We start from the raw sequence: 21,485 nt of genomic DNA, 5'->3' as shown, positions 1-21,485 counted from the left end.
TGTGTATGACATACATCCGAATGTCCAAGAGGTGATACTTGGAAGACTGATAGGATTACAACATGTAGTAAGTATGAGCTGGCTAAGGTCCTCCTCAGTGGAACTAGATAGGATTTTCCTGAAGGAGTGACTGTGATCTGTTTCTGATCCCAAAAGAGTTGAGGAGAGCATACCACCACCAAAGGAAAGGTTGTGGGGAAGACAAGGCACGCCAGTAGTTGTGGATGACTTGAGCTTTTAGCATCATAGACATGCAAAAAAAGGGATTCCAGACCTGGTGCCATGGAGAAGCAAATCCGATTGAAACATAGCCTGTGACACTGAAACCTGGCCCAACTAGAACACGAGCACGGGGTACCAGGGTAGAAACCCGCTCGCAGGTAAGCACCCAGGAGTGTTTCCCAACCATGGAAACGTCGGCACGGGGGCACACCTAAGCTCCAGACGCAGAGAAAACACTTCGGGACCCACGTTGTTGTGTCAGGTGCCTATTGCTCTATCAGCCCTCGTTGCTTAAGTGCCACTCTTACAGCAGCGGGGGTTGTCGCCCTGAGGGACGGGACGGGACAGGGTCGAGCCGTGCGCGGCGCCCGCCCGTTCGATCCGGCAGGTGCCATTTTGTGGCACCACAGGCCCGATCCGCTCGGGCGGCCCCCGCTGGGCTCCCCCGCCGCCGCCCCCCCGCCCCAGGCGCTGCGGGCGAGGGCACGGCGGGACCCACACCCCGCAGCCCAGCCCGGCCCTGCCGCCCCCGGGCCCCGCGGGCCGGGCCGGGCCGGGCACCCCCGACGCCGCCCCCGCCCGCACTACATTTCCCGGCAGCGCGGGGCGGGGACCGGCCGGGCCCGGCTGGGGCTGCTGGGAGGGCCGGCGCCTCGCCTCCTGGCTTTCCGGAGCGTCAGGAAGGGAGGGGTTGTTCGGGCTGGTTGTGTTGTAGGTGCAAGCCGAAAGGGGAAATCTCCGCAGCCTAAAAAAGGCATCACCGCTTCCTCAGTTCCCCGTGGGACCGGTAACGGCAGCGCCTGTCGGGGGGAAGGCGGGGACGGGGCTCCGGCCGCTGCCCAGGTGGCTCCGCGGGGGAAGCGGTTCCTTCCTCTGCGGGGCTGTGGCACCTCAGAGGTCCGGTTTTAAAATCATTTATTTAATTTATGGTTTCTATAATCACGTCGCAGGCATCCTGGAGACTAACAGCTCTAACAGGGGGGTCGTGGTGGCTCCGGGCTGGGGCTGTTTGTGGGTGTTTGTTGGAAATGCACTGTCAGGCCCTGTGAGGCTGTGGCTGTGCACCGCTGTACACCTTGCCAGGAAAGACCAGGAACGTGAGGTTGGCATCTGGGCCATCTCTTTGGCCGTACCTTCCTGATCAATGTGTTGTTTCCCGGTGTTACGCCAGATGTAAAAAGGCAGCCTATGAAGTTACGTAAACGTGCAAAACAAAACTGTACCCACTGTTATTTGGGAGTGCACACAAACAAATGCAGACAATGTGAAAATAAGAACAGGATCTTTAAAGCTCAGGTTTGGTTTTGGTTGCTTCTAGCTGAAAACTGGTGCCCGAGCTGGCCTGTGCATTTTCTTTGCTCAGAAAGTTGATAGATCACTGTTTTTCTTCAAGAACTATAGGTGACCTGTCAATTAAAAAATAAAAATAAAAAATGGAGGTCTCTGGTGAACATGATGGAAAGCTTTTTCCCACCTTCCTTACTGACCTTCCCTTCCTAATGTATCTTCAGTCTCAGTTTTCAGATGTCTAGAAATTTTCCAATAGAGCCGCATGTCCCCATATAGCAAATTTAAGCCCAGTGGGAAGAGGTTTACTTTTTTTTTTTGCTGTTGTCATATGTTGGGTATGATCCACAGATGAACAGTCCATGGATCACAGCTTAAAATGCAACAGGTAGGCAGATGTACATTGTTTACCAATTCAGTGGTACTTTCGATAATAAATAGTTCCTCTAATTGCAGAATATAAGTATTATGTGCCTATTCTCTAATGCCTACAAGGGCAGGTAAGCGAAATAAAACCTCAAGGCTTTAATTATAGGTGTGTGACATACTAGCATGAACAAATCAGAGACATGCATCTTATATACAAATGGTCTTTTCCCTAAGGGAAGGTTCACAGACATTATCCAGAGATCAAAAGGCATAAAAGCAACATTCCGTAATTATTTAGAAGCTGCTGTAGTGCACAAGCATGTCCATTATACTTTCTCCGTTTATCCATTGGGAACTTTAAACACAAAACTGTTCTCTGTGGCTTAGGAAGTCCCTGACTGAATGTGTCCATATGCACTGAAAAAGCACTTGTTTGCTTTCCCTGTTCTTACACTGTTTGCCTAAGTATGTGCTGCTGGCTGCACGAGGAGTAAAATACAGGGTTAAATAGATGTTTTGACTAACATAGTGTGGCTGTTCTTCTGCAATGAACAGTGTTGCTGCCAGTGCTGTATAGGTATCAGTCATGTCAGATCAGCTGTGTAATTTAGCTTTCTGAAGTGAACCACTTCTTTCCTTAAACTGCTGCTCTGAGCAATAAGACCAGTCTCCACAATCACTTTGCAAAGTGTCCAATGCTTATAACATACATACATAAAACACTGTTGAATCTCTGAAATGGGACTTCTAGTAGTAAATTACTAAAACCACTGGGTTTTAATGCACTTTTTCTTGTGTATGTATTCATTTTATAATCAACCTCTGTAAAAGAATTACAATTTTCACCATGAAAATCAGTCTGCTTTCCAGGACTAAGGGTGTAGAGGGACAGGGCAGTTTCTTTTCTTTCATTTACACCTTGAGGATGACAGTCACTTGTTATCACCTACTTGTTTATTGTGAGAAACAATAAGCATTCAGTTCATCCACACTGTTTGAAATGTTATATTCATCTGTCACACCTCTCCGTTCTCAATTCTTCCAAGCTGTTTAAATGGCTCGTAGGCAAAAAAGCTATTGCACAGTCTGACAGCCTGTTTGCTCTTTGACATTCCTTCCAAGTTGTTCTAGATCTTTTCTGATAATTAGTTCTCACTTAACACAGAAGGTGTGGGTGGTGTGCTTATTGCTTTATATTTTTTTATGCTTTCTTCCCTGAAAAACTATTATGTCACTTTTCATGTTATTCTGATATATTTCCCAGTGCTTTCTGAACTCTTTCCCTTCTTCAGAGACCACTGATACGGATTTAAGAAACAAGCAATTTTCAGCCTGACATATTTTGAAACAAAATCCAGTCTAAAACCAAGTGGTCTTGTGGTCTTGTTTCCTCCAAGTGTAGTTTTCAGGGAACAGGAAGGAGGCTGAGGAAGATAACGTTGGTGGAACTCTCCTTCAACCACAGGAAATTAAATGGGCAACAGTGAAGCATTTTAAAAATGTCTTTCTTTGGCTTTCAGCTGTGGAATTAACATGTTGCAGATTTCAAGTCTAATACAGAAAAATACTAAGTGATAAATAGTGAGAAATACAGACATTTCAGAAAATGTAAGTGGCTTACTTTATATTCAAGTATATGAGAAGTGACACTGTGAGTGCTCAGATAATATCCTGTATTCAAATGGAACAAAAATGGGGGAAAAGTTCTGTCTCTGTAATAATGAGATGATTTGATATGAGTTCTGTGGGTGAGGTTCCACACTTAGCAAGTGATGTCTTGGGGAAAAAAATCACAAAATCTCCCACATAGCTATTCAGCTGGAAAAAAGTTTTAATTTATCCATTTCTAGTATAAAATACAGTGAAAGATAAAGGACTACAAAAGCAGTGATAATTTTTTTCCTTATGGTTAGCTGAGAATAAATACCTCCTGGACAGGTTTCCTTTCTTCACAAACTTCCCTGAGACTTTTTCATCATACCACTTTGTGCTGCTGTGGCATCACATGCCTTGGCCCTTTGCCACAACCAACATGATGCTCAGTTTAATCCATCAATAGCCAGCTACTACATGCATTACAATCAGAGCTGAAATGGGACAACAGTGAATTTTAAATTAAGAATCTTGCATATAATACTCAAAGATACAATAGTTTATTGTAAGGAAAATGTATTAACAAATTCATTGGATGCATTTCAAACAAATGTAGGCAAATAGATGTAACAAAATCATCAAAGTGTAAATATAGTATTAAAATACAACAAAATGTAGTGCAGCTTTAAAAAGAGTTGAGAAGAGTGACTAAAAGAGCTGGGTGGGATTTTTCCACCTGCTTTAGGATTTGAAATGTCTTTTTTCTTATGCTTGCTAACTTTCTAACCTACAGAGTACTGCATAGGTCAGTAGACCCATTAGCACTCAAGACCTCAAAGCCCTGAATACAAATCATGTCCCTAGTTTAGATCAGAAGTTTCCATGATGAAAACAGCAGTTTGCACTGCATGTTGTACCATGCAGCACAAGCGTGTAGCACTGAAGCACATCTAGAACCACCGTGTGGAAATCAGACCTGTACACTCTTAGCTTCTTTTGGGGAGTTGTTCAACTTAAATATTAAGTGAACTATTAAGTGGACCATAGAAATCCAGATTTGCAGATGGGGGAGAGTAACAGTTAAGTTTGAATCAAACCTGGCAAAGCAGAGGTGATGTAATCTCCGGATCCTCCGAAATCAGCTGGATCACTCTGAAGGTGGGTTTGAGGCTCTTGTGAAGTAACCAGGGGAACACAGTAAAACCTTGTCCAAGCCAATACACTCCTGTAAATACTTCATGCTCAATGTTCCCAAATTTATATGTTCTCTGAGAAAACAGTTCCACCAACATATTTGTGTGGATTTCCTCTATAGCTGAAGACCCTAATAATTTAGAAATTGTAGAGATAAAGGCAAGTTAAAATCCAAAAGCAAAACAGTGCTGTGATTTTGCATGTAGCAGAGACTCAAGGGTTAATGGCATTGCAGCTGGCAGCTAAGTATGATATCATGGACATAAAAGTTAGCATAAAAATATCAGCAATTTTTCCTTTCATAGCATTTTTTTCCAATTTGCAGGCCAACAATGCAGAGGAATGTATCAGCCTTTATTTTCTTCACAGACATTAGCAGCATTATCTCAGCTTTTAAGAAATACACAGCAAGCCAAAATCAACCATCACAAGACATGCAAGTATATTCTGGCACTCACAAAGTTTTACTGAGGGACAGAGGGTACTTTCTGTCTTATTGAGAGGCACTTACATGAAAATAGGCAAAAATCCTGATACTTAATAATCACATCAGCTGATATCCTAGAAAGTACGGTGCAGAGCTGGAAACTCCCATCTCCTTTAGCCTATAAACAACAAAGTAACAGAGGAGCAAAGGAGCAATTTTTTTTTCATGGTAGCTTACAGTGATACAGGTATGGAATGAAGCTGAGCACTCAGAGAATTAGTGGCCACACGTTACAGAGTCCATTAGAATACACTAGAAACTCTGCACCTCACTCTCCCCAGGCTGTTCAACATCTAAAACAAGACAAAAAGCAACAGAATTTGAAAAGAAGGAAAAGCAGAGAAATGAATATTAGGTCTGGAACAGAACCATTATTCATTCCTTCTCCTCCTATCATTTATCTTCACTTCTAGCCCCTACCTGCATGTAAGGCTGCTCTGGCTTTCCATCAGGGCACAGATCTGCAAGCCTAGATGAGATATTCATGACTGCCACACTTGGAGTCTTCCCTCCAGCACATGGAGGTTTAAATTAGTTCTTTGGTCATACCTTGCCGTTCCCATTTTATGTTCTCTGCCAATCATTTTTACTCCTGTACTAGAACACACTCTACAACCCACTGCTTTCCTATATATTCCATTAATAAATTAAAACCTAGCTAACTTTTCTTTTAACTGGATGACCAGCCTTGCTGCCTCATTTCCCAGACCTCCAACTTTTTTTGATTGGTTTTGCTTTCCTGCTGTGTCTGATTTTTCCATGTCAGAAACCTTGCATTACTTTTTATTAGGAAGCATTTTTTCCAAATCCCAAATGGTAAGGAACAGCCTCACTCTCTTTACTATTCAGCAAGAATTATGAATTACCTTTTTTTTTCTTTCCCCCCCAACTTCCTCCTTTAAATCCATCCTGACAGTCCGTACGTTGTAAATGATGTTTGAGCCCCGATTCCTCCAGTAACTGTCCACAATTTTTTTTCATGAAGAAAGGAGAAAAATCTCTTATGGAACACTTCCTCCTGCAGTACAGGCAAGTACTCTAGTAAGTAAGGATGCTAATAAGACCATACCATGGGCACATAGGGGAACATGGAAAAGCTCTGAGCAAACAGCTACATTGCAGCAGAATCTTTGCAGCCGATTGTGGCCAACAACTGATTATCTGTGTTTGTCATGCATTGAAGTTACAGCTTATACATTGGCAAATAAAATCCTAGTGTGGGATCAGAAAACAAAGTTGATCTATAACAGCTCTTGGACACATGCTTAATATTTGAGCATATGCTGTAACATTTCTGCGTCATACTAGAATGCACCCTTTTTTTTCATTCATAAATGAATAAAGTGGGTTAACTCTGGAGGCAGATGGGAGCTCAGCCAACGCGGCCTGGTTACCAGACTGATGTAACAGGCATTCCTGTATGGGTACAGAACATAATTTCACACACACACCTGTGTATAATACTACCTGTTGCCATGGTTAGAGGCAGGAGCACCCATACCACACTTTCTTACGGCATGGGAGCCCCAATAAAGTTATTCTTGTTTTGCAAGCTTTTACTCCTCTTGCCACACTATCCTCTGTGCTGTGTGAACATAGAATAAATTTTGTCGCAGAGCTGGCCCATTTCAGCACATTTTCTGTTCTGATGAGGCTCACTGCGGAAAATGCTTGGGGAATTAAAAACAATTGATTAGGTCCTGACATTGTAAACACATCTTAACAGGCAGTGAACTATGGGATCTGAGCATCCAGTGGCTAAGTCATGGTGATACTTAGTGCTGGCATATTCCTCTTCCAATGAGAATTTGTCCCTCTCCTAGTGTTTGGGGAACACCAAATCTGCTGGTTATATTGGCTGTGCAGTTCATAAACACTTTGAACATATGTTAATGCAGCACATTTCACCCCTCGCTAAACAGGACTTGGCTCTTTTCCCAGATGAAATGAATGGGGTACAAGTGGGTCATAGTTTGTGACTTTTACAATTTGAAAATTTAGAATTTTTAAATCTGCTAATAGAGGGAACCTAGATTCCATAGATCTTCATCAGATGGTAAATATCACTCAAAGGAAATGCACATAGTAAATGAAAATTCAGAATGTCACTTAGTCTTCAGGATGATAATCCTTCCTCTTGACTGAAATCTCCTTTGCTCCAGCTGTTTTTCTTCTACAGGAATAAAAACAAAAAGTCAATTTTGAGGAACTCTGGCTAAGTGGTGTTTGCCCTGTTTCCTTCAGAAGCAACACAGAAGACATCTGACTTCTATGAATAAGGCACTAGGGTTCCTATGAAAACCCACTCCTCTCTTAGAAGTTGTAATGTGTGACTAAGGACAAGTTTGTGTAGGCTGCAATTGCAGTGACATACCTACAATTGTTAAACTGCCAATGAAAATTTATCATAGAATTATAGAATAGAATTATAGAATACACAAGAGACCCATCAGATACACTGAGTCCAACTCCCTTGCACAGGACACCTCAAGAGTCAGGCCATGTACCTGAAAGCATTGTCCAAATGCTTCTTGAGCTTGGTGCTGTGACCACTTCCCTGGGGAGCCTGTTCCAGCGGCCAACCACCATCTGAAGGAAAAATCTTTTCCTGCGATACAGCCTAAAACTCTTCCGACTCAGATTCACGTGGTTTCCTTGATTCCTGATGAGAGTGAAGAGATCAGTACCTGCCCTCTGCCCCTCCACTTCCCCTCATGAAGATTCTGAAGAGCACAATGAGGTCATTTTAGAATTCTACAGTATGCATTCAAAGAAAGCAGAAGGATCAGAGTGTTTACAAGCATATTACACTATTCCACTTCAACAGCTGGGTACATAGAGGACAACTGATGCTTTAATATCAAAAGATTTATTGCATTTTGAGTGTTCTGATAGAAAAAAAAAGGAAATTAAATGAGAGCTTTTAAGAGAATATGGCTCCAACAGCATGACAGGATATTCTTGTTTGTTTTTTTACTGTGAAGTGAGGATGACTGTTGTAATCACCATGTAATTGCATTTATCCAGCTTAGACCAAGCTTAACTCTCTATTTGGTTTATTCATGCTTCTTGTGACGCCTCTATAATTAAGTGGTGATGACATCAGGTGAATATAATAGAACTTCTACCACAGATTCATGTGAAGCATAAACAGTACTCTAGTGTTCTGCTGGGTACTGTTCCAACAAAGGTGCCAATATCTACCCAACAACAGATGCCAGGTGTTTCCTTGAAGTTAAGGTAGGCCAAAATACAATACAGCCCTCAGTAAAAAAGGCTACAGACTAGCAGTACACTTACACAGCACAAGTACTACAGACAAGCAGAAGTGACAGCACTTACAAAGTTCCTCAAGCATGTTCTTATGACTTGAATGACCTTGGGTTCCTTTGAAGACATCCAGTGGGACGTTACACAAAACAAACAAACACCACCAGTCCCAATTGCACACGCCTGAAATTCTGACAGCACTCAAAGATCTATCCAAAAGGAACATGTGGCGAGAGGGAGACATCCTCATCTGATACAAATTAGAGTAGTTCCATTTCTAGACTAGAATCAAGAATAATGATTCTTCTTGTGTCCTCTCTGACATGTGAAACATGCTGATCTGACTGTCTTAAAAATGGTTTCTCTACAAACTAGTTTTAGTCTTTCGTAATATAGACAAGTAAAGTGAAGCTATCTGGTGAATTTTGTTTCAGCAAATTTTATTCAGCAAGTTTCTTACATGCCTAAAATCTTCATACAAGGTGGGGAAAGGGGATGTGTCTCCCACCCTCTAGCCTCCAACTCCAATTATAAGGTCGCTCTCAATGTTAAATGCTGTTAATTTCCAAGTATTAGTGCAAAGCACATATTTAAACCTTTTTAAAATGAAATAAATGGGATGGGTTTTTAGACTTTCTTGTTTTGAGCCACTTTAAACAACCCACAAACAGAAAGCAGCAGGCAGTCTCACTGTTTGACTATCATTAGTTTCCTGAATATACTGCTTTAATATAATAATATTGGAAAGCAGGCATATTCACAATCATGATAATGATTTGCCAAGGAAATGCCTTCGTTCATATTTTTTCTGGTGGTACTAAGCATTCTTTCATCATACAAACTTCCCTTGAAATTGTGAATGTTCTGCAGCTTACAAAGTTCTGCTGCCTAAGGATGAGCATATGGTTAAAAAAAAACCTTCCAAAACAATGCTGCCCTAAGGGACTTATGTATATATAACAGTAAATGAAGAGCATTTCACTGAATGAGCAAACCCAAGAGTCTAGTCTGGGTACAGCCAGAACACATTTTTAAAGCTGAAGTGTCATTCATTCCCTCGAAAGGGCTCCACCCTGAAAGAGTCACGCTCATCCCAGTGAAATTCGCTCCATGCAGCACGGCTTCACACAGGCCAGGTGACCTCTTTACATCAACCACGCTTTTAGGTGCAGGTCTCAGCACGGAATAATAACCACCTCATGTGTATCAATATTTTTTAAGCAAACAAAACCAAAAATCAAACAAAAACCCACAACCCCAACAAACAACAACAAAAAATCCAGGGAAAGTTCGGGGGAGTTGGAGAGTTGTCCCGAGGGTCTCCGCCCAACAAACTGCTCCGTCCTTTGAGCTTTAACTCTACTCCGGCCTCAGCGAAGAGCCCCCGGGGCTAAGCGTCCTCAGGGCCGCCCGGTCCGCAGCTCACCTTCCCGGGCTGGACCCCGCAGCTCCGTGCCGGGCCCGCCCGGCTCAATCCCATCCCGGGGGCCGGCAGCCCCGGGCGGAGCGCGGACAGCGCGGCGTTCTGCCGCTGCGGAGCCGACACCGACCGTACCCTCCGCTCCGGCCCGTCCCGCCCCCGGGCATCCGCCCAGCCCCGCGCCGGGGCGGGCTGCCCGATAAAGGCCGGGCTGCTCCGCTCCGCCCTGCTGCGCTCCCTGTTCCTTTCGCACCGCTCTCCGCAGAGCCGCGCCACGCCGGGAGGCGGAGGTGCCCTGCCTGTCCTTCAGGCCGGCAGGCGAAGGTACCCGCAGTGCCGGGGCGCTGTGGGACGGGACAGGCTGTGCGGGCTCGGTGGGAGGATCGGGGACCGACCGCGGGCAGCGGCGCGTCCTGGGCGGGGGTGAGCCGGCCGCTGCAGCCGAGCCGAGCCGGCCGCTGCAGCCGAGCCGAGCCGGCCGCTGCAGCCGAGCCGAGCCGGCCGCTGCAGCCGAGCGCTGCTCCTGGGGGTTCTTACGGTGCCGGTCGGGTTGGTAGGCGTGCCAAGTGAGGGGCTGTGCAGCATCCTCCGGGAGTGAGGGATTTACTGCTGCGCTTGGGCAGCCTTGGCTACTGGGCTACTATGTGTTTGTGGAATCGCAGCTCTTCCGGTACAGTGAGGAAAATTCACCCTTGCCAAACGCTGCTCCGGTGATTGCGTGATCAACCTTTAGTCGTTCGAAAAGGGGTGTGTGTTCAGCTTGCCGGCCTCAGTCCTGTGATCCGTGAGCAGTGGTGGTCCTTAAGACCCCGGCAGGTCTGTAAGAGCCTGTCGGTGGTGAGCGGTGGCACACGTGCCAAGTTTATCTCCACTTGAAATCTGTCTGATAAAACACTGTAGAGCGTCTGACACTTCTCTACCGCATAAAAGCCCTCCACTCTTACGTGTGTGTGGATATAGGCATGCTAAAAAACAATGCAAGGCATCGAAAGTGATCTAAGCCCCCTTGGTTAGTTCACCTGTAAACACATCCCTGCTCACTTTAGTTAACAAGCCAAAATCGGCCAAGCGAGTGGCAAATTTAATTGTCTGTATGGATATACTTGGTTACAGTAACTGTTGTAATTAACAATACTAATGTATTGAGGGAGAATGCAGACCCAGTCAAATCTGGTTAGGAGAGAGATGTGTCCATGGAAATTAAGCATGTCATTGAAGGATGCAGAGTTGGTCTTCTAACAGGAAATCTCCTGTGGTCTGTATGCAGACTCTACTTCATTAAGCGAAAGTAATATTTGTCTGAAAGATCTAATGTGCCTCTGACCCACACAAACCTAAATTGTGAATATTTTACTAGAAGAATTACTGTCATAAATTTTAAATTAAGTCAAATTGTGCATTGCCTCTGAAGGTAATTTTCTCACTTGGTTTTCCATAGGGATTAATTTTAACATCCTTACGTATGCCAGAGATACCAGTCCCCTTTCATGCAATTGGAGGGTTTTATGTTAAGTGCATTAAATTAGTGCAATCAAGTTAAATTCAGCAACTGCATTTATTTTAAAGACTTGTTGCTTCTGTTTTAGACTCAACAAAGAACCTGTGCTTCCAAAAACCTTCATTTTTTATATGTACAGGAAATTTAATAATGTTTTTCCTTTATAACTCTATTTTTACTTAGAACTGTAATAGCTCTATAGATAAGACAGCTTATTACAGGAAATGGCAATATGGGCTCTGGAAAAATGTTCCAGTGCTGTTTTGGTATTTGTTTCACTTCTTGCTGGTGTTACTGCCTCTGTGCACATTTTGTCACATTTTAATGAGAATAAAGAATAGAAAGTACTCAATGGAAAGCATTCACCCCGTGACTTTGCCAGAAAGAACTTGTTTTCCTACCCACTATGTCTTTGACAAATGTTTTTCTGTTATCAGAACAGTTTTAAGATGTCCCAATATTTCTGCCAGAAAACTTTCTGAAATAACCAGCTCAGCTCTAGCAGAGGCCTGTTTCTTTTCAAGACTGGCCTAGTTTCCCACATAGAAAACCTGAGACTCGTGGTTACACGTGTACGTTCACATGCTGAATTTCATGAACTTTGCTCAGAGTAACAGAGACCTAAGTGACTTATCTCCTGGCACTTGTCAAACACGATTACCTATACACATAGATAGCAAAGTTAACTAAGAGATGTAATCAGACTGAGCATGTAGTGCTAAAGGTTGAAGTGTAAGCGCCAGCATGCTCTATCTTTAGCTGAGAAAGAAGATGACATTGCTTCATAGTGTTGTTAGTCAAGGATTAAAACCTGTTTTGACCAAGGATGAATTTCTTGCACAGCTTTTGTACACTGGGAAATAAAATAACATTCCTCTAAGGACTTAAAGGCCTGCTTGGTGTCAGCATTACTGGGATGTGTACAGATTGTGAGGTTAAACACGTACCTGAGGTGGTATGATTCAAGCCTATGACATTTGCTTAATGCAGGGTGGTGAAGAAAAGAAACACAATAGCTTTGTAGTGCATTTTTAAAGAACTGTGTTCAACTGCAAAAGCAGGGTCTCCTCAATAATGGTAGTACAGGTATCTGATAAGTCAGTAGTGACAGGTATTTACTTAGTGTGCTTAGAAGATTAAAAAGCATAATGTCTTCTGAAGCTCCTTATACTCATGTTTTTTTCAGCACAATTGTGACTGTCACTTGTTCTGCATATGATTTCATGGTGACAAGGAGTGCCTACATAGCAAAAAAATTGTGGTCCTAAAATCAGGATTTTTCCTGACCTATAGTATTAGTTTGTGAGCATTAAAGCTCTTTGATCAAACCCTAAGTTTTGATTTGTAATTGTCATGCATTTCTGTTTAAGATGCTGAATGAGCAGATTTTTATTAGTACTAGTATGTATTTATTTATCTTAGATTTTTGTCCACATTCTGTCAGAGCAGAGAATGAAACCCATGGCATGAGAGATAGGGAATTTCTGAACCAGATGAAGGCAGGTGTTTCCCACTGCTGCTGAATGGTAAATGAATTGTGTACTGCATCCTGGAGGAAAGTGGAAGCAACCTGAAGATGAGATAGAAACATGACAAATGGATTAGATATGCAGGTGTAAGCCTGTATATTTTTTTTTGAAACAACACTCAAAAGCAGGCTAGAGAAAATACTTAGAATGGATCTGAAAATGTTTTTGCAATATTGATGTTTGCATTTTCTCTATGGTTTACCCTATCTGGCAAATGTTTTGGATTTTTTATCAGGTATCCGAAGAAATAGCCTGAAGATGAACTTCTTCCTGCAAACATTAAAACTCACTGTACTTTTTGTTTATTGCTTGCTGGAGTCACTGGTGTTCTTGGTTGTTCCTGTACGGAAGAAGAATGTTAGTGGTGAAATCGTATTAATAACAGGAGCAGGAAGTGGCATTGGAAGACTCTTAGCAATAAAGTTTGCCAGCCTTGGAGCCACGGTGGTCCTCTGGGATATTAATCAGGAGGGGCTCAACGGCACAGTTAGAGTGGCCAGAGAAAATGGAGCAGGAAGAGTACACTCTTACGTCTGTGACTGTAGCAAAAGACAGGATGTCTACAGAGTAGCTGACCAGGTAAAGTATCTTATTTGTGGCTTTGACATTATTCTGAGTGCAAGTGTGGTTGTAAGATGCATGATTAAGTTTTCTAGTGGATTCAAAGCAAGAGATCAAAGTTAATTCATTCTGAATGTATTGTGCCTTTCCTATCTATTTCAAGAATTCTGGTTTATAGAGTTGATTTGTGGATCTCTATTCCTTAAAAAAATAAAAAGAGCCAGCTCTGGTTTTCAGTAGCACATTTTACTGGGTAGCTTCTCATTCATTCATTCAATTACCAAGCAGGCACTTAATAGTGAAGTGCGGAAAATCAATTTATTGAAGCTAAAGCAGTGTTTCAAGTTCTGGCAGCCTTTTACCAAAAGACCATACATTGTAAAAAGGATTAACTGCTTAGGCAATTTTCACATAATTCCGTTACTGTGAAGAGATTTTTGCAGACTTACCTTATCTGAATTAATAAATGTATCTTGATGTCTTAAATATTTCTTTCATTTCTGAAGAGTTTTATGAAGATAGTCTGGGGTTAGATAATTTGGGCAGCCTAGCAGTATTGCCAAAAGCTAAAGTTGTTGAACAGTTTCAAGTGTAAGAACCTGTTCTCATTCGCTTTGAATTTGCTAAACTTAACAGTTGACCAAAGAGGTTTCCAAAGTGAGTCTTGTCTGGGGATGAATTTTTTTTAAAAAGTTCAGCTGTCTTCAGGAACATCTGTTGGCTGAAGTAATGTTTTGGTGCTCTTTAAGAAGCTTTAGCCTTCTGTCTTTTCTGATGCATGGAGCTTGTGCATGAATTGCAGCTTGTTAGAGGCTGGTGTTACTGGTTTTGTATTCCAGTAATGCTGATCAGCCTTGGTCCCCCTGCAGCTCTGTTACACCAGCTGAGCTGGACATCTACTGTCCTGGCAGAGAAGTTGCACATCTCTCCACAGGTCTGTAGCTCTGCTTCCTGCTGAACTGAGAGAACTGGGGTAGAAGTATTATAGTGTTAAGGATACTGGAATGAAGCAGTTGAAAATTAACCTTTAGTTTTGAGAACTTAAATTGAGGGCTAGTGCTGTGGGCCCATGGAGAAAAGCAGTGGCTGAGCCATGCTGGCCAAATTTGAAAAAGAGAACAGGGTATAGATCTGTGTGAGATGGGTTCAGGGTGATGCAAACAGAGCTAGGCAGGAACAAAGAAGTAGGGTCCAGTTCATGGTCTCTCACTTATCACCTTCTGTCAGCAGTTCAGCAACTGTCAGATTTGCTAATAATCCTCGTGCTGATCTGCATAGAAGAAAACATCCTACTACCATTATTTCAGAAGTGGCATGTCCTGCTGATGATGTAGAATCATCCAATCTTGCAGTTACAAAGACTTTAGTGTTAGGTGGTGCTCAGTGCCACTGTTTACTTTATGCAACTTAGTAGACTTTGGTTCTTAATGTTCAGCATCAGCCTTTGCAAGATATGACAGCATGGTTCCAGATCCTTTTTTCCCTTCTGGATTCAGCTTTATGCAGACTTGAAGTCTTGCAAGACTCTGGTGAACTAAATTCATGCTGGCAAGGGAGGATATTTGTGAAATCTTTGCTCCCAATAAAATAGTCTTAAAGCCAAAATGAAATGTATGTGAATCTTTAATATGTGCTTCATCAGCCACACAGAGACACCATGGAGAAGTTCCTTTGGTAGGAAGAAAACCAGGTCATTGTTTCTTTCCTGTACCAATAGGATGAAGGACAGTCTTTTGGCTGTTAAAACCTATAGCTTAAAATTTCTTTCTAATGTCCCTGTTCCAGAAGTACCCAACTCCTAAAGCTTAGTTAAAAAGATAGACAAGATTGGAGCAAGTTTAAGGAAGACTTAAGCTAGAGTAAAGGATAGGTGATAAATTACTCTCTAATTCTTCACTGTTACACCCATTTCATTTTTCCCAACTAGCTCAGATCAATGACCTGTACTTCAGATTCTATATTAAATATTTTAATTCTCCTTTGGAGAACTGACACAATATCAGCTATCAGCTGGCCTACAGTTGTTCTCTCAAATGAGTCTGTTCATCAATGTTCTCAGTCTAGAGCTGAAATGAAAACTATACTTCCTCTTAGTGAATTAAATGTGTAGGTATTATTTTTTAGCCAACTTAATTTCTGGTGTAGAGTGTACCAGATTTTAGTCCAGAATTGCTCTTTAGTTTTAAGATGTGTTTACTGTAGCAAAATACTTATTAAGATTTCTGCATTAAAGACTTATCTGGAACATTTGTCCTCAGAAACAGAGGTGCTGAAAGCAGAAGCTTGTGTGGAGCTGTTGGGCTCCACAAATATGAAGAAAATCCATTTGGGAACTCACCTTTAAAAAGGCATCAAGTGAGACTGTGCAAGAACCTGAAGTGTTTGGATCCATAACAAGCATTAAGTTCAACTTATTTAAATGTGTAATATTTCTCTTTGTTAAGTTTTCATACATAATACTTGGAAAGAATGGTTTGTATTGATTGCACACTATCTTGATACTTTCTGTTTTAGGTTAAAAAAGAAGTCGGCGATGTCAGCATCCTAATCAACAATGCTGGTGTAGTAATTGGGAAGAGATTTCTTGATTGTCCAGATTCACTTCTAGATAAAACCATGGAAGTGAACATAATGGCACACTTCTGGGTAATACCTGTGTTTTGCATAGGCATACTAAGACATCCTTTCAACATGTTTTCAATATTAATTTTGCCTTTTGGAATTGAAGAAAATGTGCAAGGATATAGAGTTCTTTGGAAGTTCAGTCAGAAATTATGCAAGAAATTACTTACTTTGGAGTCTAAAATTTTTTAAAAGTGTGGAAGAATGGATCCTTTGGGAACCTCTGGTGTAGGCAGGTAGAAGCGCTTCACATTGAGATATTCTCTTCAGAACTGAAGTCTACCATCTGCTAAATTCTGAGGCTAGTCATATGTTACAGTCTCATTAATAATTGACATGAAGAGGCCCACCCTAATAATTGCTGCCCCTAGTAACAGAAGTGTTCACTTCTACCTCAGTTCTTCTGTTCTGTTAGTGTTTTAGTTGTTCTGTGGCTGTGATTTCAGTAAGCAACACCACATATTCTGATAATCCTTTTAGGAGTAAGTGAAGCTTTTGTCTAGATTGAGTAACCTGGTGTGTTTTTTCTTCCTTTCAGTGAAGACAGGTCACCTGTATGATATTTCTATCATAAAGACTCGTAAAGAAAATATTCCATCATGTTTCAGTTTATTTAGAAATTAATTTAATCACAAAGATTTAATGAATTTAATAAAAGCAAAACATGAAATTAAAATCGTTGCCATTTCACAAAATTTGCAGTGAACACTTAATTCTCATTTGAAAGAAACTTCATTACTAGATTAGGCTATATATTTCGCTTTCATCAAGTTACCACCTGTCTTTGGTAGAACTGGTGGGGTGGGAACTTTAAATATTAAATAGCTGAAGGTTAGAGTTCAAACAACAAGCTCCACATACATACACACATCCTTTCCATAATGGAAGGGGGGAAGCTTATTTAAAGTGTGGGAGAAATTCTCCAGAATCAACAGACACCTTCAAAATATTATGCCGTATAGCTTACTAAGTAAAATGTTACATTGCTACTCTGATTTGCTTTGCAGACTTACAAAGCCTTCATCCCAGCAATGATTGCCGCTAACCATGGACACTTGGTTAGCATAGCAAGCTGTGCAGGACTGTGTGGAGGCAGTCAGGCTGCAGGTAGTGTATTAAAGCTAATAAATTTGGGTTTTAAACCCTGCAATCAATATCCATGGCGGGGGTGGGGAGGGGGGAACAAACTGGTTTTGAGTTTCTGGATCTTTCCGTAGCAAGTAGTCAGACTTTCAAAACAGCCAACCTTAAACAGGCCATTTCTTTACAAAGCGTTTTCCAGAAGCTCACCAGTGCTGTGAAACAGGTTTTTCTGCCAAGGCAGAAGGATCTAGAAGCTATATAGAACTTTGGAAGCTGAGAACCTCAATGTTGTTAAAATTTACTTGCAGGTTTCTGATAGGGAAGAGGCCACTTTAGATTTACAGGAAGCTCAGAAGGAATTTCTGAAACATGTATACAAAGAGGGAGGAATGTGAAATAAGGTGGCATAGCAGTAAAAGAAATTTGGCTCCAAAGGAATGATAATAAGTACAAATTGAGTTTCAAGTTGAAACCACATTAGAGAGTCTTGAAAACATGAGTTTGAGGTATGATAAGTGAGTACATGTATTGAAAGAAAAAATGATATGCAAAAATAATTTTGTTTACTGTTGTTTGTTAGAGAGTGGAAAGGTGGTAGCAGGGAGGACTTGAGAAACCCTCTGTCTGCCAGCCTAGAGCAACAGTTGATTTAGGAGAGGAAAGAAAAGGAATGAATCACATCAAAAGCAAATTTTAACCTAATCCTGAAAACCATTCCTATTCTCATATGAAGTGGTTTAGTATTGGACAGTAAAGTTTAATTTGTAAATTTAAATATTTAACTGCAATTAATGTTTTATTTTACAGATTACTGTGCAAGTAAATATGCAGCAATTGGTTTTGCAGAGTCTATTGATATGGAGATGAGAACTCTGAGAAAGACTGGTGTTAAAACCACAATTGTGTGTCCTTATGCCATTAACACAGGAATGTTTGATGGTATTAAATCCAAGTGAGTAAACTCTTTTGAGATTTTAATAAAGGTTACATTTTTAGCATGCTATAAACTCCTATTTCCTTTATGAAAAACATGAGCCAGGCTTTTATCTGCTTGTATTATTTTTAGGGCTTCAGATGGGCGTTAACAGTGCTATCCGGTGACTGGGCAACTGAAAAGGCCTAGGTACTTTACTGTTCATTTAAGCTGAAAAGTGAAATATAATTGGTGTCCTTTCCTCTGCAGGAGCCAAATGCTCCATTTGTCCTCCTGAAATTGAGGGCATAGCTTTGCTCATTATGCATGTATAATGACAAAGTTTAGGAACCAAACAAAGGTCTGGTGTGTCTTAATATGAGATCTCTGGTTTTGTCTTATGAGGGGTCATACAAGGGAAAATAACAATATCCACTCACTCTAACAAAATGAAGACTCTTTTGTTCATAGGACTTGGGTTTTTCTTTTTTTTAGTTTAATAACTGCAAAATTGAGAGTTTTTTGAATAAAATGTGAATCCAAAGCGATTTGTATTATAGCAATAAATATTTTCTTTTTCAGGTGGCCACGTATGCTTCCTATGCTGGATCCAGAGTATGTGGCTGAGAGGATAATCAATGCTGTTCGGCAGAACCAAGAAGTCTTGTTCATACCACGTAGCGTTTATTTTTTATATTTTTTAAAAAGGTAAGTTATGTTTCTTTTCCCCTCTCTCTCTTCTGTCCAGGGATGTTTAAAGTATAAAAGAGGCTTCTACTTATTGGTGTGAATTTTCATGAAGTTATGCACATTTTTAGAAGAGGTTTTTTTTTGTTTGTTTGTTTTTATGGGTTCAGTCTACCCTTGGGCCACAGAACAGTGACAGAAATGTCTAACTGTGCCTTGCTGATTCCATTGGGGTGCAGTTTTACTGGGGCTGTCAAGACTGGGCCTGCTTCTCAATAACTGCATATCAGAGAATTATTGGTTGGAAAAGATCTCTAAGACCTCTGAGTCCAACTGTAAACCCATCTGGTGTCTTGCCTCAGCATTTGGGCCCTTTTGACTCTGTTGCAAGCCAGCTTGGAATACTGTCTGTTTAATAACTCAGGCTACCAAATGAGAGTAAATGATATTTTGAGAGGACCAGTGGGTCTGTAGTCTAATGAGTGCATTGCCTTTGCCAGTATTAGCCAGGTTAAATTAATCTTGTGATAAAACTGCACTACTCTTCTGATGTCTCTTTTTTTTCTTTTTATCTTCTTCCATGCCCTTACCTTACAGCTTCCTACCGGTGAAAGCAACTGTTCTCCTTGAAGACTACTTTGGAGTCCTTGATATCATGAGTACCTTCAAAGGTCGACCAAAGAAGGAGTGAAAAAGCACAAAATTCAGAGACCAGCAGCTCTAAAGTGGATGTTGTTTAAAGGTGGTGGTGGGAAAAGTTTTCTTCACTAGCAGCTGTGGACTTTGTGCCTCATATCTCAATAGTAACAAGATTTTTAAGTTTCTTTTTAACTGGCTCTTAATCAACAGCTTTCATCTGAACTATTTTTTTTAGTCCAGTGAAATGTTTTCTTTTCACCTCATTATGAAAATACATTAATTGAAGTTCGTTGCTTTGGTTTATAATGCCTTAAATGTGGTCCTGCATCAAAAAACAGTAATTGGCAACTTTAGGGGGAAGAAAAGACCTAGAAACTACATGTATTTAGCAGGTAGTCAGAAAAGCCTGTAGTGGATTTGGCTTCTTACTGCCATTCAGTGAACCATGAGGATGGGCTGTACTGCTGGTGCTATTACCATTCCCTAGTAAGCTGAGGAATTCAAGAATTTCCTCAAACAACAGATTCTAACTCTTACAAATTAAACTTTTGTGAGATACAAATATGCACTGTGTTGGTGAAAAAACAACTACATTTATTAATTTTTGGAGGTGTGGTCTCTCAGCTCACAGATGACAATGGATGTTGGGGCAGGATATGTAAATTAAGCATTTGTGCTGCTAATGTATATTGTGCTTAATTTATTTAAAAAGCTAATACCATGACTGCAACTTTGTAACAGAAATCTTTGTATCTTTTAAGTACAGTATGTTAAGAACTATTTTAAATTTCCATCTCCTGAGAAGAGTAAACTTTTAATAAAGCATGAAACTGCCAGTCTAGGTGGGCTATTCAATGTCTTGTCAACAAAGACAACGAACTACTAAAAGCAAGAGTGTTGTCTTGTATAAATAGGGGTTTCTCTCAGGATTATTTCAGAAAGGAATGATGCAGACAGAACTGAATGGTATCATTACAGCCATCCTTTGAGTAACAGCATAATGTTTTGCTTACGAGTTGGGTGATGGGTTGCCTTGAGTCTTCAAAGGCTTGTTTTTCTTTCCCTTCACTCTTAGGACTGTCCATTTATTTTGAGCATGTGCTGAAGAGGCATTGCCATTTTTGACAATGGATGCTTAGAAAGCTACCTTGACTTTTGTAATCCAGAATATGAAAAAGGAAGCTTATGTGTACATGACGTCTGTACATGCTAAGTCTACTTCAAGTCACAGTTCTCTGCTAGCAATTGGTACAGCAATTGAATCAGTGTGGAGAAAAAAGAGACTTTTTAAATGAGAAGTCTTTTTTTTTTTTTCTTTAAATGATGGCCTAGAAACTACCTTCATTTCCCTTGTCTGTACAAATAGTAAGGTTTATTAGCAGAGAAAGGTTTTGTGTATATCTAAGGCTGGAAACTCCACAACCTCTCTGGGTGACCTGTTCTAGTGTTTGTTCACACTCTGTTTCAAAACAAATAAATGGAAATTATGTGTAAATCGAATGTATTTTTTTCATGTCCTTTCAGAGGATACCACTGAGAGCCTGAGTTTGTGTTTTACACCTTCCTTTTATGTACTTATACACAATGAGGCTGAGCCTTTTCTCAAGACTAAGCAGTCCCAGAAATCTAACCTTTCCTTGTATGGCAGGTGCTCCAGTATTTTAATTGTCATTGCAGCTCTTCCCTGGACTCACTGAGTATATGCAAAAACTAGTTATGAGTATTTTCACATCTCTTAGAGACCAATTTCTGTACCTGACTGAGCATGCATAGTATGTCATACAGAGCTTCAGTAGAAAATCTCTGCTTGCTAGCTGTCTTAGTGGGAGTACACAAATAATGGCTTTTATATAAGTGTGCTGCTGCCACATTGAATATTGTGGTCACTGGTGAATTACATCATATGCCTGGAGGATACCAGCCTCTCCTGTGGTGGTTTTTATCTCCCCCATCTCCTATGATGGCAGGACAGATTTGGAGTTGTAGCCTGAAGGGCAAACAGCACGCGTCCTTCCCCTGTGTTTGGGAAGCTGCTTGGAGCAAGCGTTTGGATCTTCAACTGAGATATAAATGTCTTGAGATAAAAGGTGGCTTACTGCCAACACAACAGT

The 21,485-nt window shown here is 41.1% G+C and overlaps 1 protein-coding gene and 1 long non-coding RNA gene across 4 annotated transcripts; one reads left to right on the top strand and one right to left on the bottom strand.

The window, feature by feature from the left end:
• Nucleotides 1–263: 263 nt before the first annotated feature.
• On the top strand, nt 264–20,869 carry SDR16C5 (short chain dehydrogenase/reductase family 16C member 5). Of its 2 annotated transcripts, none has more exons than XM_033065757.2 (7): nt 264–380; nt 13,105–13,448; nt 15,945–16,076; nt 17,060–17,159; nt 17,943–18,087; nt 18,631–18,756; nt 19,333–20,869. In XM_033065757.2, the coding sequence occupies exons 2-7, from the start codon at nt 13,128–13,130 to the stop codon at nt 19,424–19,426; spliced, it is 918 nt and encodes a 305-aa protein (XP_032921648.1). In that variant the 5' UTR covers nt 264–380; nt 13,105–13,127; the 3' UTR covers nt 19,427–20,869. The 2 variants fall into 2 exon arrangements, with proteins under 2 accessions (XP_032921648.1, XP_032921639.1); XM_033065748.2 differs by lacking the exon at nt 264–380 and adding an exon at nt 10,069–10,166.
• Nucleotides 3,727–9,962, bottom strand: LOC116999282. Of its 2 annotated transcripts, none has more exons than XR_004418552.2 (3): nt 9,849–9,962; nt 4,569–7,814; nt 3,727–3,965 (listed from the first exon to the last, which is right to left on the bottom strand). It is a non-coding gene; the product is annotated as an uncharacterized LOC116999282 (long non-coding RNA). The 2 variants fall into 2 exon arrangements; XR_004418551.1 differs by having other exon boundaries at nt 4,569–4,795; nt 5,177–9,957.
• Nucleotides 20,870–21,485: the final 616 nt, after the last annotated feature.

Source organism: Catharus ustulatus, chromosome 1 (assembly GCF_009819885.2).
Source record: "Catharus ustulatus isolate bCatUst1 chromosome 1, bCatUst1.pri.v2, whole genome shotgun sequence".
Lineage (NCBI taxonomy): Eukaryota > Metazoa > Chordata > Aves > Passeriformes > Turdidae > Catharus > Catharus ustulatus.
This window is presented reverse-complemented; position numbering and strand designations above follow the sequence as displayed.